The sequence below is a fragment of the Coturnix japonica genome, chromosome Z, assembly GCF_001577835.2.
Source record: "Coturnix japonica isolate 7356 chromosome Z, Coturnix japonica 2.1, whole genome shotgun sequence".
In the NCBI taxonomy this organism is placed as follows: Eukaryota; Metazoa; Chordata; class Aves; order Galliformes; family Phasianidae; genus Coturnix; species Coturnix japonica.
The window spans coordinates 42,731,677-42,756,813 of NC_029547.1; the positions used below are offsets into that span (position 1 = coordinate 42,731,677).

General features: G+C 41.7%; 1 protein-coding gene across 2 annotated transcripts in view; it reads left to right on the forward strand.

Annotated features, from left to right (window-relative positions):
* The first annotated feature begins 10,197 nt into the window (after window positions 1-10,197).
* EFNA5 (ephrin A5) overlaps window positions 10,198-25,137 on the forward strand; it is a 207,721-nt gene continuing 192,781 nt past the window's right edge. Inside the window, exons 1-2 of one of the 2 annotated variants that reach the window (XM_015849467.2) lie at window positions 10,198-10,302; window positions 11,217-12,069. In XM_015849467.2, the coding sequence (XP_015704953.1) occupies window positions 11,945-12,069 (125 nt within the window). In that variant the 5' untranslated portion in view covers window positions 10,198-10,302; window positions 11,217-11,944. Of the gene's footprint in view, window positions 10,303-10,644; window positions 12,070-25,137 lie in introns of those variants that run through there. The other variant, XM_032441285.1, reaches the window with a different exon arrangement.

Genomic DNA, 25,137 nt, shown 5'->3' on the forward strand with positions numbered 1-25,137 from the left:
TATGAATACTTCTCATGATCTCATTTCTACCCTTTTATGATTTATTAGTAATTACTCAGTTCTTGACTTTGGCATTTCCCCTCTACAACTGTAAGATAGTCTTACATTTCAGAATGGTTCTTCAGCCATCTGTTAGCTGGATTGCAGAATCTTCTCAGATTTCTCCACTTTGAAATGAGAGTTTGATGTAATTAATTCTGAGAATACCTTTCCATTGTCAAATATAAGATGCGTGTCTTTGAGGTATGTAAGACAGAAGTCCAAGATGAAGAACAGCAGAAGCAAGTGATAGACAAAAAGATGTGAAATAAATTTCTTAACTATGTAAGATTTCTATGACTTCAAAAGTAATATTTTCATGAACAATTTACATTAAGTAGAGCAAAATCTGTGCAAAAGTTAAGTTGAGATGGAAGACATTAAAAATTCATAATGAAATGAAGGATTATGAGTGCCAAAAGAAGTACTTTCTCTCTATTTGAGTCAAATGTGTGGCCTCATATATTTCAAGACTAAGATCTAGGGGGAAAAGGGAAAGAAAGAAAGAAAGAAAGAAAGAAAGAAAGAAAGAAAGAAAGAAAGAAAGAAAAAGGGGGAAAGAGAGAAATGAAAAGGAAGAGGAAAAAAAAAAAGAAGAAAAATTAGCAAAGAAGAGAAAAAAAGAATAAGTAAAGAAAAAAAAGAACAAAAAGAGAAAGAAAAAAAAAAGGAAAAGAAAAAAAGAAAAGAAGAAAAGAAGAAAAGAAAGAAAAGAAAGAAAAGAAGAAAAGAAGAAAAGAAGAAAAGAAGCAAGAGAAGAAAAGAAGAAAAGAAAGAAAGAAAGGAAAAGAAAAAGATAAAGAAAAGATAAGAAAGAAAGAAGGAAAAAGAAAAGAAGAAGGAATCAAAGAAGAGAGAAAGAAAAAGAAAAGAGGGAAGAAAAGCAAGAAATAAAAAAGAATGAGAAAAGGGGAAGAAAAATGGAAAGAAAATGAAAATTAAAAAAAGCATGAAAGGAGAAAAAAAGAAAAAGAAGGAGAAAAAGTATAAAAGAAAGGAAAAAGAAAAAAAAATAAAGGAAGGAAAAGGAAAGGAAAAAGGGGAAGGGAGAGAAAAAAAAAATAAAGAAAAGGAAAGAAGGAAAAGGAAAAGGAAAGAAAGAAGAGAAGAGGAAGAAAGAAGAGAAAAGAAAGAGAAAAAAAGGAAGAAAAAAAAAGATAGAAAGAAGAGAAAAGAAAAAGAAAAGAAGAAAGAAGATTAAAAAGAAAAAGGGAAAGAAAAGAAAGGAAGAAAGAAAAGAAAAAGAAACAAAGAGGAAAGAAAGACAAAGGAAAGAAGAGAAGGAAGTAAGAGAAGAAAAAAGAAGCAAGAAAGAGGGAAAAGAGATAAAAAATAAAAAGAGAGGACAAAAGAAAAAGAAAACAGAATAGAAAGAAAGAAAGGAGAAGAGGAGGAAAAGAAGAAAGGAAGGGAGGGAGGAGAAGGGAGGGAGGGGGGAAAGAAGAAAGAAGAAAAGAGAAAACAAGACGGAAAGGAAAGACAAAAGAAAGGAAAGGTGGAAGGGGGGGAAAGAAAAGAGAAAGAAAGAAGGGGAAGGAAAAGGAAAGAAAAAGAAAAGAAAACCAAAGAAGATAAAGAAAAAACAAGAAAAGAAAAAAGAGAAATAAAGGAATAAGGAAAGACAAGAGAAAAAGAGAAAATAAAAAAGAAAAGAAGAAGAAAAGAAAGAGAGAAAAAGAATATAAGGAAAAAAAAAGAAAAAAAGAAAGATAAAAGAAAAAAAGAAAAAAGAAAAAAAGAAAAAAAAAAGAAAAAAAAAGAACAAAAAAGAAAAAAAAAAAAAAAGGAAAAAAAAAAGAAAGAAAAAAAAAAGAAAAGAAAAAAAAAAAGAAGAAAAAAAAGGAAAAAGAAGAAAAAAGAAAAGGGAAAAAAGAGAAAGGAAAAAAAAAAAGAAAGGAAAAAAAGGAAAGAGGGATAACAAAAGCAAAAAAGGAAAAAAAAAAGAAACGAAAGGAAAAAAGAGAAAGAAGAAACAAAGAGAGGAAAAAGAAAAAAAAAAAAGCCAAAGGAAAGAAGGGGAGAAGAAGAAGAAAAGAAAGAAAAATTTAAAAAAAGGAAAAATATAAAGAAAAGAATTAAAGAAAAGGAGGGAAAAAAGAAAGAAAAGAAAAAGAGAAAGGAAGAAGAAGGGAGAAGAAAGGAAAGAAAGGAAGGAAAGGAGGAGAGAAAGAAAGAAAAAAGAAAGGAAGAAAGGAAAGTAAAGGAAGAAGAGAAGAAAAGAAAAGGAAAAAGGAAGAGAGAAAGGAAAGAGAGAAGAAAGGAAGAAGAGGGAGAGGGGGGAAAAAAGAGAGGGGAGGAAAGGAAAGGAAGAAAAGGAAAAGGAAAGAAAGAAGAAGAACAGAAAAAAAGAAGAGAAAGGAAGAAAAAGAAAAAGAAAGGAAAGAAAGAAAGAAAGTAAGAAAGAAAAAGGAAAGAAATACAACAAGACAAAAGAAATAGGGAGAGAAAGAAAGAAAAAGAACAAAGAGAAGAAAAGAAGAAAAAAGAGAGGAAAGAGAAAGAAAAAAGAAAGAAGAAACAGAAAAAAAAAAAAAACAAAAGTAACGATAAAAAATAAAGAAAGAGGATAAAGAAAAAAGAAAAAAAAAAAAAGAAGGAAAGCAAACAGGCAAGCAAGAGGAAGGAAGGAAGGAAGGAAAGGGAAGGAAGGAAGGAAGAAAGGAAGGAAGAAGGAAGGAAGGAAGGAAGGGAAGGGAAGGGGGAGGAAGGAAGGGAAGGGAAGAAGGGAAGGGTAAGGGAAGGGAAGGGAAGTGGAAGGGAAGGGAAGGGAAGGAAGGGAAGGGAAGGGAATGGGTAAGGGAAGGGAAAGGGAAGGAAGGGAAAAGGGAAGATGAAGGAAGGGAAGGCAAAGGGAAGGGAAGGGAAGGGAAGGAGAAGAGAAGGGTAAAGGGAAAGGGAAAGGGAAGGGAGGGAAGGGTAAGAAGGGCAAAGAAGGGAGGGAAGGAAGGGAAGGGAAGGGAAGGAAGGAAGGGAAGGGAAAGGAAGGAAGGAAGGGAAGGGAAAGGGAAGGCGAAGGGAAGGATAAAGGGAAGGGAAGGGAAGGGAAGGGAAAGGGAAGGGAAGGAGAAGGGAAGGGAAGGAGAGGAAAGGAAGGGAAGGGAAGGGAAGGGGAGAAGGAAGGGAAGGGAAGGAAGTGGTAAGGGAAAGGAAGGGAAGGGAAGGGAAGGAAGTGGGAAGGGAAGTGGGAAGGGAAGGGAAGGAAGGGAAGGGAAGGGAAGGAGAAGGAGGAAGGGAAGGGAGGGAAATGGAAGGAAGGGAAGGAAGGGAAGGGGGAAGGCAAGGGAAGGGAAGGGAAGGGAAGGGAAGGGAAGGGAAGGGAAGGGAAGGGAAGGGAAGGGAAGGGAAGGTGTTAAAATGCTTTGTGAGACTGGAATGGCTGATGACAAGGAGAATAATCTTCACTTAGAATGGGCACAAAGCAGAAAATGTCATTCAAAGTTCTGCATAGGTTTTATAAATTCATTCTCTACTGCATCCACAGTCTCTGATGTCCAAGTCTTGTGAAGCAGCCTTAAAAAACTTAAGCTTTATTCCTTTTCTGCATCTGACTTTCCATGGCCATTATCAGGCTGGCATTTGTCAAGCTGACGTCTGTTTTGTTGGCATAGATCACACAGGGCAGCTAATCCTGCTATGTTCTTGTTTGGCTGAGTCTAATCTATTGGAATTCAAGAGTCAGCCAAACTTAGTAAGTTGGATGCAAAGGAGCAAGCTGCCTAAGAAATCTGCATCAGAAGTGATATGCTAGTAGAGGTAGCTGATTCAGTAATAAAAAAAACGTTCTCCTCCTCCCATCTTTCATGCCTGCCTCTTAAAAGTTGTGGCTTAGTTGTCTTTTGAAATATCTTTGATGACTACTCTTTTTCTGTTGTGTATTGGACTTGGCACAAACACTGGACTGTAAATGGCAGGAGCCTGGCCCTGAATGTGAGATCTTACTTGTCCTGCCATTTATTTAAACACTAACAGTTCACTCTTCAAACTTTACTCTGCAAGCTGTGTTGAGATGTATTTTCAAATGGAAGGATGGATCTCAACTTGCTCTATGGGACTGCAGCCTGCTCTACCGAACCTGCTTTAGTAGGTGTTTGGACTAGATGATCTCCAGAGGTTCCTTCCATCCCCTACAATTCTGTGATTCTGTGATTCTCTTAGTTTTGTGATTCTAAGAATTGTTTTTTCACAAGGAATTCTCTTGCACTACAAAGAGAATAGCGGAAGACACTGCAGTCATCTTTCACATCATCTAAAGTAAACATGTCTTCAGTTTTTCATTTCTGAAGCCTCTGAGATTTTTCTCATCCAGCTTAGACTTTCACAGGGGAAGACTTTCACAGACTTCTCCAGAATTTGCTTGCTAATACATTGTAATTAATATATTAGCCCTGTTTCTGTTGTTCTTTTTATCACCTTTTTAAGGTTTTCTCCACCACATGAGGCACTTTGTTCAGTTGCTGCAGAACCAATGGAACAATTTTACCTACAAAGCAAATAAGCACTGGTGAGAAGCTGCAGTCAGTGTGAACAGAGACGGCCTTCAAGCCATGCGGACAGTCCCTTGAAGACAGCCACTCGCATCAGGCATAAGCTGCCCATGGCACACAAGAACTCACCCTTGCTTCTGCAAGAAGGAAGCACTCCACTGCAGATGGCTCTCTAACAGTAATGCACACAAATCCTACATTCACAAAGAAGCTCTTTTGTTTTTCTAGAGGGGAGGACTAACTTAAGGTAGTTAACTAGCTTTGCATACAAACTTCTGAGAGCTGTCTTTAGACCATAAACTCTAACTGTGCCTTGTTCTATGTAACAGTGCAGAGAGCGGAGTTGAAGCATGATCTCTAATAACCTACTTTGCAGCTCTTTGGTTTTCTTTTCTCTCTCTCTCTCTCTCTCTTCTTTTTTTCCTCCTGTTGATTCATTTTCACTAATGTGAGTAATGTTAGTTGACAGGTGGTGCTGTATGAGGAGGGATTGATGTCAAAGCCTAAGACTTTGCTATGCACTAGAAGATACGCACAAGCAAGCACAGGTTGTTTTTTTTTTCAACAGATAGGAACTGTTTATGATTTGATGGTTTATGATTCATATGCAAAATGAGCAACAAGAATAATCATTGCAGTTTTGCAGACTTAAATTGGATCCTGAACGTTGATTAAATTCTAAAAAGTGTTAAAGGTTATCTTGGGATTTTTATTTTTATTTATTTATTTTCCTCTCATAATGTGTGTTACTGATAATCAAAATTAATAATCATGCATACCGCACTGGGCTCAGAGGCAGTCAAGTACAGAGTTTCCAAATGATGACAGCAGTCCATCCCTGCAGTCATCTTCTACTGCTTGTTTTTCTCCACTTATCTGAACACAGATGGAGAAAGAAACAGCTAGTCGTCCTTCCCACACAACAAGCAACAGACAAAAGACAGCATGCCCTTTAGCAAGGTACTGCTGATCAATGTGCTACTGTGAGAAGAACCACAAGCACCTGAAAACACCTATTTCTTGTCATATATTATTTTGAATTCAGTATTTTAGTTTTACCTTGTTTTTTCTGGTTATCTTTTGCTGTTGTTATTGTTCCTTCGTGTCAGTTTGGTTTTAAACAACCCTGTTTTGGAAAGCCTGCTTGAAAGCAGGGCTCCTAAGCAAACACTGCTGTTCTAGAGTATGCACCTGCAGTTGCTCAGCGTACAGAAAGCATCTGAAAAACTAACTTCCATCATGTGGATTCTCGAAAAAACAAGGTCTTGGCATGTGCATTTAAACAGCAAATATTACAAAATATCACACAAAAATATCACAAAGGTTAAACAGGGTTATTATTTACCTTAGCTGGTTTCATTCCTGCCATACCATCCCTGGAACGCATAGATGCTGAAATGAGAACCTGCTGATGTAACATAATCTGCATAACGAGTATAGTTCAATACCAGGCTTTTTGTAGGAGTGGGCAGGAATCTTTGGGATAACTGTATTAATGCAGTTTGCTGAATCCATTTGTTTTTCTTGACTTATACTTTGGTTTTGCATAATCTACATAATATTTATTGCACCTTGCAAATACTTGAGTCTACAGAGGTAATACTAAAACAGAAGTTGTTTTAAGATACTGGCTCTGTAGGAATTTCAGATTGAGCAATACCTCTCAAAAGACCTTTAAAAAGATCTTTTATTTAACTTTGTTTGTTTGTTTATTTTTAATTTGTACACTGTGGAAGAGCTTGAATGAATGGCAAAAATGGAAACTACAGATTATATCCATGCATTCTTGCTTTGGTGTCATGGTTGGACTATTTCAGTTATTCTTAATGACTTGATGCTAATGATGAATTGGTACAATAGGCTATAATTTTTGTAAAGCCCAAAACTGCATGGGGAATCTTGACTGGCAGAAATGAAAGCCTTCACGCAGACTTTCAAAATAACAGCTCTCAAAATACTTCAACTTCATATAGATAGGAATTTAGAGCACTTGAAAGTATGTCAACAATATAATTCCTCATAATTGGATATCTCACAAACAGGAAAAAAGCACTTGTACAGGCAAACACAAGCTTGAATGGTAACACTCTGTAGCCAAGTTAACAGCTATATACGTGGAGGGAACATTACATATAAACTTCAAGTAGATTCTTAAACTGTTTCTAAGTACCATTCTTCCGCCTTTGAAAACTTCTGCTCTTTTAATTCTTTTAGATCAAACAATAAAAATATATATATCATAAAATATCAACACGAAGCCAGGAAATGCTCTGCTTTCTCTTCATGTTTTCCCTCATTATATTACACTTCAAAAGTTTTCACGCTAGCATCGGAATTGATATAGGATGAACAGCTCTTGCCTAATTTGTGAGCAGAGTTCTTTTGACTATTCAGGCAAACAAGCAGGATTTAACTTGCACCTTGAAAAGAAAACAAGGTTGGTAATTGTAGATAATTTTCACTAAACAATAATTAATTCTTAGAACCATCTGCTTAAAGAAATACATACTGATTTCTGAATGCGCTAAGAATCCTGAAAATGTCTCTGGACAATATTCCCCCAAAAGTTGCCTATAATTTATGTATTTTGTGTTACTCTTTCTTTCTCCCTTTCTTTCTCCCTTTCTTCCTCCCTTCCTCCCTCCCTCCCTTCCTCCCTTCCTTCCCTTCCTCCCTCCCTTCCTCCCTCCCTTCCTTCCTTCCTCCCTTCCTTCCTTCCTCCCTCCCTCCCTCCCTTCCTCCCTTCCTTCCTCCCTTCCTCTCTTTCTTTTTTTTCCTTCTTCTTTTCTTTTTCTTTCTTCTTCAGTAAAGACAAAGATCTCAGAGTTATCCCTCTGAATATCTGATATTAAGTCTTGGACCCTTAATACAGTGAAGCAGTCATATATGTTATCTCTGGTTGATACACTGAGAAATGAGTGTTAGCAATGTGAGGGAGTTGCCAGATAGCTTAATAAAAGAAAACCAAGGATCTTTATTTAATACCCCTCTTCTGGCCAGCAGAACATACTGACACACACAAGAAAGTATTGGGTCAGGTTATTCTGCAGCCATTTTGTTCTGCTCTCTTCTGAAGGACTATTTACTACTCTCAGAAAACAGATGAATAAATTAATAACAACCAAGTGTGTTCATTACACATAAGCAAACAGACCTGGCAAAGAAAACATATTTTTAAGTCAGAGAGATCACCTAGACAGAAACCTCACACCTGGCTCAAGAATATTTGTCCACTGCAGTCAGATACATTTCTTGTAAAGAACTCTTTGAGTCTCTCTAACAGTACAATTGGTGCCTTTGAAAATCTCATATGGAAATTAGTCTCAGATTTTGTTCCATATAACTTTTTGACAACTCACAGTATCAGGAATTGTTGTAAAAGATGAGAGAATTCATAAGGGCTAACTCTTCAGTTACTAATTTGCAGAACTTGAAGCTGAGATTGTTTCTTTGCTAAGGCTGCTTGAGGAACAGACTTATGGGATCAGAAAGCAATTAAAAAAGGTAAGGAAGGCAGATATTTTCAGGCAACGAAAAGCACACGTAGCAGATAAACAGAGAAGGTGCAGTTTTGTGTGGTAGATTTGGCACAAAATATCAAGATGGTTTTAAATCACAGAGTAAATGTAGAATTACGTATTTAATGTCTCCCTAACTTTTTGTTTGTTTGTTTTTGTTACGATAAGGGAAAACATTGGCTTTATCTCTGTAACTGACAGTGGAAAAGTCAGTGGGGTTACCTTCACAGAAAGCAGGACTGGGCTCTACTACGTCTATTTCTGAAGCTCTGCTCAAATTTGTGAAAAATAAACGGTGTAGAAACGTCTGTGCTGTTTTCTTTTTCACAGGTGCTGAATGGAGCTTGTGAAATCAGCAAAACAAATTACTTTAACAATACTACTTACATGAGTAATGAAGATGAGCTCCTTCCCCGGAGTCATTTGTATCTATTTAAGACAGTAAGTATTGCTGAATAATGACAGAAACACTATGTATATTTTTAAAGGAAATCAGTAAGAAAAGAAAATCTACAGATTTATCACTTCTCCCTGAGACAATGCCTGGAGCTGTGCTTGGTTTAATTATTTTTAGGGACGTGATCAATCAACGTAGCAACCGCTGCACTGTATATCCAATACACTGAAAATCTAAGCAACTATCAAGCAAGTACATGCTGTAAAGTGTCTGTTAAATACCGATTAGCGCCGTGAAGCTGGAGATCCAGAAGCTGCTACAGCAGCTTGTCAGTGGCAGCTGCAGACCCTTGCAGTGCCCATATACCATTTTTTCCCCCCTAAATACTGCAGTCAAAACAGTTTGATGTCAAATCATTTGTCATTTATCTTTATGCTTCTGCTGAACGAAGGCTAAAGCAGAGGGTACTGGCATACAGAAGCAGGCTATAACTGTAGAATCAGTAATTGTTCAATCGCATAAAAGCAAAAGCAAAGAGTGGACTGGGAGCTGTGAGTGCGGGGCATTCGGTGTGTCTGCAAGATGGGTCACGGTGTGAAAAAAAGGCCACCTTCTGCTCATTAAAGTGTTATCCATTTGAATGCAGAATTAATCTCCCTCTTACTTCTGTCGAAAGGATTTATGTGTTTGCACAGTCCATAAACCGATAAGACACAGCCACACAGAGCCTGCTTGCTAGCTAAGCAAAGCAAGGGAAAAAAAGATATTTTCCTATCATATCATTTTCTTTCCTTCTTTCCTTCTTTCTTTTACAGTTATGGAAAGCTTTTCACACACCTGCATGCATGCAACAACCAAAGTGCCCAAGAACAGTGGGAACATCGCATATTCTGCAATATTCCTCACAGGGCATATAGACAAAGAGAACAAGAAAAAAAAAGGAAAAAAGAAAAAAAAAAGTTAACCTCCCCCAGCACACATAGCTGAAAACTTTTCTTCGAAAGAGAGAGAGAGAGAAAGGAGCTCGTTTCACATCATTTATTTATTTATTTATATCTATTTATATCCTCTGCAGGAGCGATTCTTGTGCATCTGCTGTGCGTGCCCCGTTCCTACCCATGGACATTAGTGAACGCACAAGAGAAAGCAGGGATGCTGGTTGTTTTTAATGAAAAGGTAAGAGAGATGCTTGCGGTTTGTTGCTGCGGGCAGACCCGGCGGCTGCGGCCCTGAGAGCAGTGAGCGGGCTGGGGTAACCGCGGGGAGACAACGCTCACAACAGACCTTGGGGCCTTGAATAGGAAAGATCTGAAAGCAGCACATATCCTCCGCTAAAACGAGAAGGGGTACAAATGAAGGAACTGAGCTTTTTCTTCTCAACTTCAGGGCGTGTTTTTTCCCCTGGCTAATTCTGAGGGGAGGGCAAAGGACTCCTGCGCAGGGAAAATGCCGACGAGACCGGGCTGTGAGGATTAATCTAACCCCAGAATAAAAACAATTTCAAGAAATAAATCAAGAACCGAGAAGCGCGACCCTTCCTCAGGGGGGCGGCTCCCGGCCCGGCTCCGCCCCAGTCCCGCAGCACCGCCGCCCGCCGCTGGGGGGCGTCAGGGCGCTTCCGAACGGCCCCAGCGCCAGGGGCCCCGCGCGGCCTCCGTCACCGCGGCAACGCCGGCGGGGCCCGGGGCGAGAGCCCGCCCCTCGGCGGAGCCCCGCCCTACGGAGCCGCTCACCTGCCCGGGGGCGGCGGGGGCCTCTCCCAGCGGCGGGGAGGGAGCTCGGTGCCGCGCCGTGCCCGCGGGCAGCGCTGCTTGCTGTAGAGCTGCACCGGCGGAGGACTGCCGGGCAGCGCTGCGCCGCGCCGGTAAATCCATCAGCCAGGTTTTGGAGGGTGGGGCGCGGGGAGGGAGGAGAGCCGCACGGCGCCGCCCCACCACAGCCCGAGCTGCGCGCCAATGGCCTCGGGGTGCAAGAACTGGAGGGGGGGTACAAAAGAAATGGATCCGTAAGCAAACAGCGCTGCGCCCCGCCCCGCCACAAGCCTCGGCCACGCGCGGGCACGCAGGCGCGCGTTCCCGCACACCCCGCGCCGCCGCCGGGTCCGCACGCAGCGGAGGGACCGGCCCTGGCGAGGGGGCGTGGCTGCGCCAAGGGTTTGTTTTTTTTTTTTCCTCTTTTCCTCCCATAAAGCAATTTTTTTTTTTAATTTTTTTTTTTTTTTTTTTCCCAAACTGACTTTTGCCCCTCCAATCCTCGGCGCTCTCCGCGATCCCTCCCTGCTGCCGCTGCATTCAAGTTTATTTATTTGCCTGCTGGCGCGGCGCGTCTCTCCTCGCTGCTGCTGCTGCTGCTGCTGCTTCGGAGGGGACCGCGCGGAGCCGCGTTTTTTGCCCGATCTCCGCATGTAACCATCGCAGCGGCGGGGCCGCCTCGCTCTGCCTCCCCCGCGCCGCTCCCGGTGCGTGCCGTCCTTCCGCAGAAGTTGATGTTCCCGGGACCGGACCGTGCTCTATCACCGCAGCGCTCCGAGAGGCGGCAGCCGGAGTCCCCGCGTCGGAGCGCCCGGCCCGGCCCTGGTGCTGCACTTCTCCGGGGCTTCGCTTTTTTCCACGCCCTCTCATAAAACAGTTTTTATTTCCATCTCCTTGGTTTCCACGCCGCAATATTTCTTGGATTGGCCGCGCTTTTTTATTTTTTTTCCTCCGTTTCCCTCCCCTTGTTTTTTCATTCCTTTTTTTTTTTTTTTTTTTTTTTTTTTTTGCCTTTGCTGTTGCTCAGCCCTTGGTGCATCCACCGCCCAGGAACAGGAAGGACGAGAAAACCACTCCACAAAGTCTCCTTCAAGACACACTGTGCTGCAGAACAGGCTCCCCAACTCCATCAGCGCAGCGAACAAACTCCTCAGGGGGTTTTGCACCCTTCCCCCCTCCCCCTCCCCTTTTTTTTTTCTCTTCCCCCCCACTCCCCCTTTTCTTTTTTTATTTTATTTCTTTTATTTTTTTTTTCCTCCCTTCATTGTTTGGCATCCGAGCGGGGAAGGAAGGCACAAACTTTCTGCTGAGACGCACCGCCGCTCCTCGCCCCTCTCCCCGCCGCCGGCCGCTCGCACCGCGCCGGGACCCCTGAGCTCTCGGGAGGACCTCTCTCGGCGCCGCCCCAGCCCCGCGGTGCCCGGTGCCCGGTGCATGCTGTGCCGGGGGCTCCGCGCGGGACGCCCGGTGAATGCGCGCCGCCCGCTGCCGGGCTGAGCCCCGCTGAGCGCCGCGGCCGCGCCTCCCTGCCGGCTGCTGCGGCCGCAAGCGCCTCGCTCGCTGCGGCGCGGCGCGGAGCCCTCTGCTCGCGGTTATCCCCTCCCGCTCCCTCGTGCACCCCGGGAAGGCTCGGTTCCTCCTACCTTCTTTTTTCTTTATTATTATTATTTTTTATTTTTTACTTTTTTTTTTTTTTTTTTTTTAACCCTCCCTCCTCCAACCTCTTCCCAATTTTTCCGCATCCGTCTCCCCGCGATGCCGCACGTGGAGATGCTGCTGCTGGCGGTCGCGGCGCTGTGGGTGTGCGTGCGCGGGCAGGAGCCCGGCGCCAAGGCGGTGGCCGACCGCTACGCCGTCTACTGGAACAGCACCAACCCCAGGTACGCGGGGACGGGGAGGGGGCGGCGGGGAGCGGCCCCAGGTCTGACACCCCGCAGCCCGGCGACTGCGGAGCTGCCCCCGTTCGCGTGGTGGGCCGGAAAACTTTCTTTTCCGGAGGGCCGGGGCTGCGAGCAGCGGCGGGGGGAAGAAAGAAGGGAGGGATGCGGGAAGTGAGGGGGGTCGTTTTTCCCCCCTCCCGGCAGCTTGGCGCTTCCAGCGCTCGGGACGCGGGCGCCGGGCGGCTGCGCCCCGCGGAGCTCCTCCGCCTCCGGCCGGGAGCGGGGAGCCGGCCCGTCGGCAACCACCGTCCGTCTTGAGGACTGAGCGCTGCCCCGCGGCCCGTCGGGGTCGGTCGGTGCCCGGGTGGGGAGTGCGGTGCCGGCGGTGTCGGGAGGAGCGGGGGCTCAGCCCGCGCCCCGCGCCGAGGTGCCGTGCCCAGGGGGCGGCTGCCGCGGGCTGTGCGAGCCGCTGCACCAACCTTCAGGGGAAAGGAAGGGAGCTTCGTGTGATTTTAATGGAGTTTTCCTTCATGTTCAGCATCTGAAAATCGCAGTCCCGCTCCAAATGTTATCCATGTGTTTGGGTAAAAAGTCACCTGGGGATTACGGGGTGTTTTTTGTTTTTGCCCTGTTGCAGTACGTGCAAGCAGACTTTTTTTTTTTTTTTTTTTTTTTTTTTTTTTTTAAACCTGTCAAGCCAGTCTAAGTAAATTTGGGGCTATTTTATCTTAGGTTATCTCTTTTTTTATGCCTCTGATACTGCTGTTTGGTTTAAGATTAGCGCATTGATTTTTGTCACAGGTCATGTTTTTTAATAGATCTGTGTCGCCTGCAGAAAACTCCTCTGCTCTGTATTCCGGAGCGGCCTCAGAATAGGTGATGGAGGAAGTTTCGGGCTGAATATCCAAGTGTGCAAAGGCAGCAGTCTGTCCCGTGCTCCAGCGCTGCCTTCTGCTCACAGCGCCGCAGCGCTGAACGGTTGGCGCAAAGAGCTGGAGACAAAAAGGGTTTACCCAAAGTAGCAGCCGTGCCTGGGAGTGATGAGCATCTGCAGTTTTAAGTGCCCGTCTCTGCGTTTTCCTCTCCTTATGTCTGCTGCTTGAAAAAGATAGTTTGTTGCGGATAAGATGAAAAGTTGCACCTAACACCAGCAGTCTCCGAAATGGCTCGTCTCTTGAAAGCAGCTTTTTTTCCTTTTTTGTCTTTTTCTTTGCTTCAGTCTTTAGGCAAAATGAAATGTTAGTGTTGGAGGGGGAAAAATACATACATACACATATATATGAATTGAAATGAAATGATATTCACAAATCCCACTGGGCAGAAGCAGGGCTGTTGAAAGAAATGGGTTTCCCTCAACGATCTGCACATGTTGCTGGCATAGCAGCTAAAAATAAAATGCTTCAGACATAACCTTGCAGTCAGGATTTTATAACTTGGCGGTCCTGTGTGTGATGAGCGCGCGGAGCTGCACATGGGCAGCAATAGGGGAAGGGATGGCTGACCCTTGTCTGAGCGGAAGAGTTGTGCACTGAGTGGATTTGTGGGGATTTTAATAAGTTTAACGGTATTTTACCAGTGTTAATGAAATCTGCTCTTAATCCAACATTAAACATCAGCAGACTGCAGAGGAAACTTAGTTTTGTTATTCTTCCAAATAACCGCATGAAGGCTTGATGGGGAGATGCTGTGAAACCTTCCCGTCTGAAAACAAACATTTATTTCTCTCTCACAAACGTTCGCTGCCCTCTCACAATGAAAACATCTATCTGGATGTGCCGTGTTTATGCCTGAGTTAAAGCTATGAGAAAGAGCAGTGTGCAGGCACGTTTCCCCTTTGTTTTAAGCAGAGTGCCTCCTAAGTTACATCAGCGTTACAGAAAAGCAGGCAAACGCCTGGTGGGTTTGGTGCAGGAGACCCGGAGGGAAGGGAGCGCTTCTACTCTGAAATCACTTTGTCAGGATCTGAGGTGAAGGCAATATTCAGTTTGGTTATCAGCACTTTTGGGTCAGCTAACAGTGCTGTAGGAGCAACTTCACAGTGATTTATCTGCCTCCAGAGATAGGCAGATGCAGAGAGGGACGGTCTGGTTTTATACACGTAGAAGTAAGCGGGAATGCGTGAAGAGAGATAACAGTTTGAAGTGGGAAGGCAAAATATTCTGTCATTTCTCAGCCCCAAACGTGGCCAGCCTGCTTCAGCTTACCTCCTTATTGTGTTTATTCAGAATTAACAAACCAGTGTAGGAGTAATTAATTCAGTTTAAGAATGAGATGTTGATGCTGTTGATTGTGATTAAAGGCGAAGTAAAGGGAGGTTTTGTGAAAACATTGTCCAAGAATTCTGTAACGGTTCAGTTTAACTCAGATACCATCGTGTTTAGTTTTCCTAGTAAGAAATTCCAGCGAATGTACAGAAAGATCTCATCCTTATTAAGAGACACAGAAGTGAATTGATGAGCGGCCCGTTTTGGAAAGCGCTCCTTGTGTGAACAGTGTTCTGGTAAATAAAAAGAGCCCGCGAGTCCATTAACAAAGTTGAGATTACATTTCTTGAAAAGTTGCCAAAGTTCTGTGAGAATAATTAAAAAGTACCACAGGATCATTATTGTGAGCATGAGGAGCAGAAAGTTGTGTCTTCCTACAGAGCCTGAGTCTGTAGTCACATGTAGTCCAAGCCATATTTTGTGGTACAGTTGCCAGCATGCAAGAAGTGCCATAAATGGTGTTGTCCAATGCCAGATGGGTTTTGAGTATTGGGCTTTTGAAGTATAATAAAATATGTTTGGCGTGGTTTATCTGTGTATGTGTATTGAAAATTATTCATTGAGTGAGCTTGTAAATGTGTCTGATATTTTTGTACTTTCATTGTTCATGGACTCAGAATTAGGTGTACATGCATTCTAATCATCTCCTCAGTGTCTTTCAGTGCTGACTGTGTATGTGTTCTTACACAGAGGAGCAGATTATTCTTGTTGCACAATATCCCTCTGAATCCAGAGTAGTTTTGGGAGTTTGTTTGGTAGTAGAGCATATGCATTTAATCCTGATAGCCGCTGTCCCTGTAATGAAAATCCAGCCAAAGTGTCATGCACCTCAGCCAAATTTTGAAGCGGTCTACTGGCTTAGCACTTGCTAGTGCTTTTAATCTTGTCAAAGTTCAACTTGAAGTGTTAGTGGTAATTATTACATTTTTCTGCTTGCAGGACTGTGCTTCATGGTTGCGGTTTACATGTAGGTGTTTTCCTCCAAGTTATTTCAGTGGCAGGTTCTGTAGCGTCGTGAATGGCTGCTGGTTTCAAGGTAGTTAAAAATACTTGCAGTTCAAGTCTGGACGATGGAGAGGCCAAACCTCATAGTCTCAGGAAAGCAAGTATTTTTTATTAGGAGCATTATTGGATTTGGCTATATCTTATGCAAGAAAATGGTGTATAAAATTACATTCCCAAAAGAACTCTTATAAAGGCACGGGATGCTGATGTACGTTCTTTGTGTATGTGGACATCTGTTTATGTGGATAATAAAACTGAGAAGTCATCTGCTGATAACAGAATTTTATACGGCAGTATCATTTCACGTTTGGTTGACTAGCACCCGTTACTAACCTGGATACCATATTTTCATCAACAGCGGTAGACTTTTTGTTAAGAGAGATACTTGGGACTCATTGAACAGGAAAATGAGCGGACACTTCTGTGAATGCTCTGCACAGATCAGGGTTTTCCAGCCTGGTTGTTTAAAGTTAGGTGAGTTTTGTGGTTGAGTGTGTAGGCACTGATTCTGAAGGGCATCTGACTTCACCAAGGTACACTCAACATACGACACACCCGAGTCCTGCTGCGGTTGGTGGGTGAGCAGATATGGGTGAGTGCTGCCCCAGTGCCACAGCACAGCCCTAGCACTGTGCATGGCTGCCCCGTGCTTCTCAGGGCGTGCAAGGTGGACCAGCGTCCTCCCATTGCTTACTAGCGATTGAAGGTTTCACCACTGGTAGCCTGTTTTTTGTTTGTTTGCTTTCAATCTTGGAATAATTTAGTGTGCATATAGAGCTGGGGAAACCATGCAGTTGGAATAGGAAGGAGGCCATTGCCTTTATAAAGAACAGCTAAGAAGCTGGGGCTGAAGAGGGCAAAATTGAGGCATTGGTTTGGCTTTGGTGTTCTATATCATTTCTGTGTGCCAAAGAAAGCATAATACCCCTTAAGTACTCAGAGCGTATAAGCAGTATAGCTCATGTTTTGAAAGCATTTTATCCGGCAGCCTGTTTCAAGAACTGAAAGAATCTCTGACTGATTTATTGTAGTTAAAAGATCAGTACCAGAGCCTTCAATTTTTTACGCCTGCTTTCTGTACCCTTAGTAGTTTTGCTAACGCTTTGTGTCTCCAAAAGAATTCTGGTGTTTATTTTAAAACTGGATTTTTGAGGGAGTTGGAAATGTTCTATGGAAAAACCACACAAAGAACAATAGTTTCACTGGCTTCCACCTTCCTGTGAAAGGCACCTTGTTAAGTGGTAAATGGTCTTCATGAAAAGCTCCTTACCAAGGTTTTTTGAAATGCACACAGTTAGGACACTTTACTACCCTTTCTTCTGCTAGCCCCATGTCCTTTTTTTGGGGGGGGGGACTGGTGAAGAAGAGCTGTCCCCTTCCCTCTCCTCTCTCTCCCTCCGCCCCGGGTAATCAACCAGCCTCACACTGGGCTAAGAAAGTATATTAACGCAGTAAGGCCTTTAGGAGTCATGATCTTTGTAGACTTACGGACTGTTGTGTAATGTGTGTATGTTCTTATGTGAATATGCATGGTATTCAGTGGATGTGTATGTATGTGTAGCTGTATATATAGGTTGCTCTGAAAGTAATGCCTCCAGTTTATTTCCACGGAAGCTACAGCAGATACAGACAGCACAATAGCACTGCTTGATAGAGCACATTCTCTGCTACAAAATGCTGTTTTTCAGTCCAGTCACCAGCATTAACTATGCAGTTTTGCCAGCTGTGAGCAAGAGCCTGTGCGCCAAACTTGAAAATTGCACATCAGATGAGGTGACCCTGAAACACATCACCCACTACCACATCACTGTGCTCATGTCTGCTGTTTGAACTCCATAAATGTTCAGCAAGTGTTGATGGATACCATTGGGTGTAATTCTTTCTGCTCGGAGGAATTCTGTTCCACAGCTTTGCTCCATATGCGCTTCCATCTTAGGTGCCATTTTGTCTTCAGACTGTTCCTCTGCTGCCATCTGTCGCACGGCAACAGTATGCAACAGGGTGATGGTAGGAAGGTTCAGCCTCTGCCGCTGTACCACCAGCATCCTCCTCTGATGTTGTGGGCTTATGTAATAAAATAGGAGGTGTTACTTTTGGAGCAGCCTTTCTAGTTCGCAAGCATGCATGTATGTATGCATTGAAATGTATCACTGGACCTTGTTGTGGCAAACAGTAAAATCGTGATTGTTGTGTGAGAATGAAATCTCTATAATTCTTAGTAAGCCTAAACATTTAGATGATGAATAGCCTTTACAAAGTGCTTTGTAGCTCTCAAATTCCAGCAAAGACCTTTTTGATTTGAAGTAAAATAATATTAACAAGAATAACCTAAAAAGGTGTAAGTTCCATGTTTTAATTGTTGGCATTCATCCCTTTGTGCAGTTTCATCTCACGCTGGCAGCCCTGAGGCCGATGTTAGCCAGGTGGGTTGGTGCCCGAGTATACAGACGTAACTTGACACAGAGATTACAGGCATGTGCTCTGAGAGCTCTCTGGGCTTGTTAGAGTACCTTGTTACTGCTGCTGCCTGAAGCAGCCGTGTCACTGGGCAGTGTACCGCGGGTTGGAATATTAGGCTTCAACAAGGCGCATAAGGAAGGCTGGTCATTCTGATCTCCTCAGAGAAAATGTTAACGAAGACGCAACCTTTCTGAGAGAGGAAGCATGAGCAGTTCCTCATAGCTATGAGATGCACCTGTCCTGCTAAGGCTCACCGTTAGCCTTTCCGCTTTTGCAAGGCAGAGAGAAGTATTTTGGAACGGGGATTTTCTTCTGCTGCTATCCAGTTCTGAGCATTGATTTTTGAGAAATGTCTTTAGTCTCTTGATTAATCTAATCTTCCAGCATTTCTGAATGGTGTAATTCACTGTGGAGAATAAAGGGTCCTGTTTTGTTTAAGTTTTCTTTGCACTTGTGCTTAAAATCAAGTCAGTCAGCAGCACAGCAATATAATGAAATGGAAACGTTTGGTTTAAAATAAACAGACATGTTATTGAAACTGCTTTCTGGTGATATTACAGTTATTGTGAGTAAACCCTGCTGTAATGTAGTTCGGCATAGCTGAATGGAACAGGAGAATCCTTCGCACACTGGAAGCCTTCCTTGCCTTTGCGCTCTCTCCCTATTTGTTGTAGTCTCTACAGGCTCTTAAATAATAGCTAAACTCATTTAAAATGGTAGGTATTATTTTATAAAAGGTGAACGTGCACGGTTGTGTGAAATCCTCTTTTTTAAGAAAATGAGGGTAAATTGGTACATTACGGAACCACGGACATCCACTCGCCTGGATGTTTAAAAGTAATTTGTGTTAAAATTAGGATAAAAAGGGGGAGAAAAATGGAGATTATATTTTGTTCCTGTAGGGCACTGTGGTTTCCAATAACAGAAAAGGAAAAACTCCCGTACATCTTTCATCTGGGAAAGCATCTTTCATGTTTTACCATTGACAGGTTGATGAAAATCCATTGTTAGGTCCTAGTTTTATGAAAAACATGAGTTTGTGTATTTGTGACTGCTGCAGAATGTAGGGAAAGAGTTAGATGCTTGTTTTCTCTTATGTGGTGTGATAGGACTTATATGGCCTTTTTTTTTTTTTCTGTTTAAATGTGTGGCCGGTAAAAATGCTGTCAAAAGAGAAATCAACTAACGAGAAGATTCACAAGAGCCCTGTTAATTAGCCAGATCTGCTTGAAATGCTAATATCAGCCCCTTACATCTAATTCTTCAAGTTTGGTGATTTTTACTTGAAATGCCTTGATGATTATGGATCTTATTCTGCACTATAATGTGGTGTAAGAATTTACCTATCCAGGCTGATATATGGTGTGTACAATGTTACTAATGTTTTACTGTTCCTATTCGCCATTCCATCATCGAACCAGCATATTAATATAATGAGTTGTTCGAAAGTAATACATATAATAATAATATTAATAATAATGATAAATCCTGTGTTTTTATCACTGAGTAACTTTCATGGTTTTTGGTTTTGTTCTTATTGGACTCACTCTAGAAAACCTGTTTGTTTGTTTTTTTTCTGTAGACGCCATTTCTGTTTTTTTTGTGTGTGCGTCAGTAATGAAATGGTTTTGGGGCACAGAGAGGATGTGATTTGGTAGTGAATCATTTGATGAGGTGAAAATCTGGAGTGTGAAATACATTTTCTTTTATCACTTCGCTAAGATGTCCTTTTGTTTCATCCTTAATGATAAAATTTAGCCTCATGACATTTAAGAAGTGCGTACTTTATTACGTTGTATTTTGTGCCAAAATTAGCGTTTACTGCATAGCGTGAGCATTCTTTATTCATTAAAAGAGTGTAATTTTTCCTCCTCAAGATGATTTCATGTTTTGCTTGTGGATGGATGCTGGTCAGCAGAGGCATATTCGTGTTTTGTGGTTTGTTCATCAGCGGCATTTGAGCACTTTGGCCTTTCCCATGTGGGTAGCAGTGGAACTACCTTTTTGCTTTTGTGGACTTCAAAGTAATGCTTTTCGTATTCGTATTATGGTTCAGAAGAACTTCTTCCTTCTCTCTACGCACATTCCTTAATCCCCTTATCTAATCTCACGGGGAATCATTAAGAAATACATACTAATTTTTATTGCAGTACTTGTGCCGTACACGGGATTTTTATTATTTTTTTATTTTTTTATTTTTTAATTTTGTACATAAATTTGAGTACCTTACATCAGTCTGTGCCTTTGAAGCTGGAGCTGAATGTATTCTAAATCATTTCCTCAAAACTAGACAATGTAATTCCAGTCCGTGGCTATGGTTTTGCCTGTTTGGTAGTGCTGTGTAAATAATGTCTAGATGTATTTTTTTTTCTGAGGAGATTGGGTAGAAAAGTAAATAGTTCACCTACTGCTAGATTTGATAATGATCTTTGTGGTACAATTCTCAGTTTGCTCTGCTTGTTCGTCAGTGTTAGGTGAGGACTGCTAACAGCTTTAATGATGTTGGCTTCCACGGAGTTGTTAAAAAGTCGCTCCAAAGATATTTGCTAATTAATGTTGTTAATGAGCAGGAAAAACAGCTGCATTGGGTTGTTTTTTTTTTCCTGTGTGTGTGTGTGTGGTGGTTTTTTTTTTTTTCTTTCTTGTTTTGTTTTCTCCCTTTAGTTGATGTCTAATCAAGTTTTAAAAACAGTTGTGTATTCGCTCAGGCAGGGTGGTTTTTAGAGCAGAAGTTAAGAAAGTAGGATCTATCAATCCTCTTCTCTTTCTTATTGTTTCCAGAAAAGAAGGAAATAAAGAGAGACTCTGGAATTTGAAAGTATTGACCTTCTGACACACACACGCAGCATGGTCATTGCACTGGCACATAGAGTGCCTTAAGCCACCGTAATGCCAAACTGCATTTTTGAAGTTACTGATATGAGAGCCAGCTGGATGGGGGATGGAGAGCCAACATTGACTCTATAGCTATTTGCAAGTTTCCACTTTAGAGCCAGACAGCTTCACTTTTATATTCCCAAACTTACCACTTAGGAATAATGTTGCTTTGTTCGATTTAGCCAGGGATTTGTGACTGCTACATAGACTTAGTACCGTTTGGTCCAGAATTGTGTGGTCATTCTTCATAGAGATCTGCTTCACAGAGTAATTTCATTCATCTGGTGGTGGGGGAGGGATGAGAAACAGCAAGGGGACATTCAGATATAGCATTCTTCAAGGAAAATATGCACCCACATTAGCTAGTCCCTTTTTTAAAAGCTTTTTAAAGATGAAGGCAGAGATTTGGATTGAGTATTTAAGAGCCAATTCAGACTCGTGTCTTCGGAATACGTGTGATCTCCTAGATGGGCTCTCCATGTGTAATCTGGAAAAGAACTCAAACTTCTGTACTGCAAAAAAGCTCCTTCCCTCCCAACCCCCCACCCCTGCTTTTTTTTTTTTGTATTTGTTTACAGTTATTGCTCCAAAACACTTCTACATCTTTTTATAGTTCTCTCGGGGCTTAGTTTATTAAAAATTAGTGATCCATCACTAAGCGGGGTACAGTACAAATACTGGTGCTCCCAAAAGGGAGTTTTTGTGCCAAACCAGACGAAATAATAGGGATACATGAGCTGCCAAAAAGCGTGTCTCCCAATTGCTAATTAATCAGGCGAAAAAGCACCTCAGCAACTACAGTTGAATGTGGGATAGACTTGTAAATATTTAATAAAGATGTATTAGGGGACATAATATATTTCTATATAGATATATTTTCTCTTTTGAAAAGTAAATAAAAATGTCATCCACGTGTCAGAGTTGGGGGGGGGATTTCTTTTATGTTGATGGTGCTGTCACTGGATAGAACTCTTTGAGAAAATCTCTTGCTGCTTTTGAGCAAAAAGACACCATTTTGTCTATCCATTTTTCCCATGCGTTTTCAAGTTGATCGTTGTTGGTCATAATATCTATGACCAATAAGTAAAGCTTAGAAAAGGTACTTAAAACCTCAGTAATATGAGTTACTAGGTGTGGGGGAAAGAAAAAGAACCATTGCTACGAATATCTGGTATCCAAATCTGCCAATCACTTTTGGCACAGAGCCCATCATGGTCGCTGTGCCCATAATTAAATGCCTGTCATTAGTGTATTTTTCCATAACATTTACAATGGAAAAGGCAAGGGGTCCTTCCAGAGCTATGGCTGTCAGGGGAACAATAAAAACTAATTACACACTCCACTGTCACCATTGTCAGCTCGGCTTTTGGGGGGAAAGAACATGGAAAGTATGTGCCTAATAATTATATATATAAAATTATATATATACAATACCCAATTGGGGAAACTCAGTCAAAGTGAAGTGACATTTACTTGGAAGTTTATTATTCCTTCATTCAAAAGACCTTAGAATTAAGGTTGTATTTTCCCCTTCACTCTTGCCTTAGTTGCAAGCAGTTTTCCCTTTGCATTGAGTCACTTCTGCCTTTCTCTCTTTTTCTTTCTGTCTTGCACGCTTTTTGGTGAATTGAGCTCTCCAATGAAATTGCTGGGATCAAATCTGGTATTTGCCTGCACTTATTACGTGTGTGCAAGTCATCTTACCCTTTGTATGCTTTTCTTTGTGTCCTGCATAGTAAACTGGATAAAATATGCTGAATGAAAGTACGTCCAGATAATTTTGCTTGTTCAGCTTCTTTTGGTTTTCAGTCCCCGGTGTGCAGGTTGTCCCCAGTGGAATCAGGAAGGTGAAGTTTTGGAGTACTGCAGCGGTAGCTCTGGTGGAGTTGGTGCCAGTTCTGTTTGTCACACAGGTATTTCCCAATGTAAGCGCAAGTGCATAGCTGGAGAGGGCGTTATCTGTAGCACGTTGTCCTTAAAGACATCACAAGAGTGAAGTCATGCCATTGCACTAATATTTACTAATGTTTTTCTTCTGTAGCCAGTAAAATGAATAATTTATTTAAGCAAATTTTTTTAGCCCACGGATTTAAAAAAGAATAGATCCTCAGAGCTAGGGTTTTGAATACATTTGGGTGCGTAGAGATGCAGACAAGAGCGCGTGGGGTTTCTGAGACTTCTTGGTGCCTGGCTGCTTTAGATTTTATTTCTGCCATTTTATACCTGCAGGTACTTAAATACCCTTCAAAAAACAGTCCCTAAAGCTCTTTGAGGAAAGAAATATAAATATATATCTTGTTTTAATAAAGTAGCTGAAATTAGAAGCTGATGCGTACTAACGGTGAATGGAATTTCATTTCTTTTTGTTGTATGTTCAGTAGATGTTGAGGGAATCTAAAATTGGAGGGGTTGTTTTTTTTTTGTTTGTTTGTTTTTTAAATCCATCCTCTTTTGATGCTCTTTTGCTGCAGTGTTTCAGGCAGTGTTCAGCTCCAGCCCCCAGAGGTTTGGAGAGGACATGATTGAGGTGCATTTGTGACTGGGTGGTTAGGAGCATAAATGGTTTCAGTTGTCAGGCTTTTCGCGAGGCCTAGCAAGCTGTGCATGCCAGTTTGGGGGGGACTGGTCTATGGCTGTTTGTATGATCACCTCCACCTGATGATCTTAGGCTGAGATCTCTTGAACAGCTTCTGCTGGGTCGGGGCTTTCAACCTGAAGGTCAGAGGGATGACGCGCACCCATCAGGCACATGGTTTCTGTGCCTTGGTGGCTGCAGGGCTGGGTGCTGGATGTCAAAGACACGAGCAGACAGGCAGCAGCTGTATGGGGCTCGTGGTGCATCAGGATTTGGAATGTGCTAAAAAAAAGCCACTGAGGTTGTGAAAGTTAATTTAGTCTTATACAGCAATGCAAAATTAGGAGGATAGAGGTTATGTGTTTTCCAAAGCATTGTATGATACACCACTCTTTCCTAGAGAATGCTCTTTAAAGACTAGATGGATTTTGTGAACGTCCAAACACAAGAGAGCTCATTCCTTGGTAATGTAATTTAAATATTGTGTTCAGGAAGTAATTCTCTCTTTTGTCAAAAGCAGAACACCAGTCTTACACAAAACTCCTCCCTGCAAATGTAAACTCTTTAATATGATAACTCTTTAATTTGTTACTTAAATAAAATAATAAAAAAAAAGATTTTGCCCCCCTCTGTTGCCCCCCTCTGGTCTGTCACTGTGTTCTAGGCTGCTAGGAGAATAAGAAAATGGCTTTTCATGAAGCAGTTTTGTTTAAAGAGATATCAAAGACTTAAGTTTTTCTTGATTTCCAGAGGACCTGAGGATGTCCAGGGGCTGTGAAATACAGTATAAAGACTGAAAGACGCGTTTCTCATGAAGTGGGAATATTTACTTTAGAAAGACATACATTGATGGTATAAACCACTTTTTCTTAATATTGAATCTCATTTAAAATAAAATAATTCTTAAACTATGTACAAGGTGCATATATTTGAAATTTTACCATATTTTGTAGTATGCATGTCAGTAGACCCAGTTATAGAATAGTGGACCCAAATTAATGTTACTTGTATGTATTTGTAGTGCGTTGTCATCAGGGTTCACAGAGTTCTTCGGAAGTTTCTGTGAGGTTGATTTTTTTCTAATATTTTAAGAATATTGTGTGAATTTTAGTAGGTCATTTTGTTGAGTTCACAGACCTTTTAAAGGATGCGCACACAGTTTTATTGAGGGATTTACACTTTAAAACCATCCGCAGACAAACTATGTTTACAAAAAAATACCAGGAACATTTCCTGCAGAGAATACGATCATTTTGTAACATGCTTAATAGCATAATTCTCATTTAAAAACATGAAATATAAATCAGTCTCTTAACACTTGGCGCAGAAGTTGTATGCAGATAGCTTATTTTCTTCACTAGCAGAAGTTCAGTACAGTTCCTGAGTATAAAGAGATTCTTCATTAAAATAAAAACAAAATAAAAAGAGTGTTGTTATTCATGGTATCTTTAATCAAGGTGGTATGAAATTTCTCATTAAGGTTAAGATTCACATTATCATAACAAGTGACAGTGTAGGTGAAGAAGGAAAATTAATTAGAGAGGTAGATCATGCTTGTTTCTCATTATATCCTGGCTATTCATTGCATTCAAATTCTAAGCAAACATTTTCTCAATAGAAGTTACTTGCCAGGAACACTTTATGAAGAGAAGCTCCATATTTACTGTTTCAGATCCAAAGCATGGTAGTTTGCTATAAAAAACAAAAAGTTTTTTTTTTGTGTGTGTGTGATTTACTACATCCCTTTAATATTACTTTTTCAGACCCTGTCTCTGACTGAACTATATTTTATAGCTTACTGTAAAAAGAATTCTCCATTTTCCATTTTTCACATTAGCTTTCTTGATTTAGTGCTGGTATAATGGCCTTCTTCAGAACAAAGCGTTT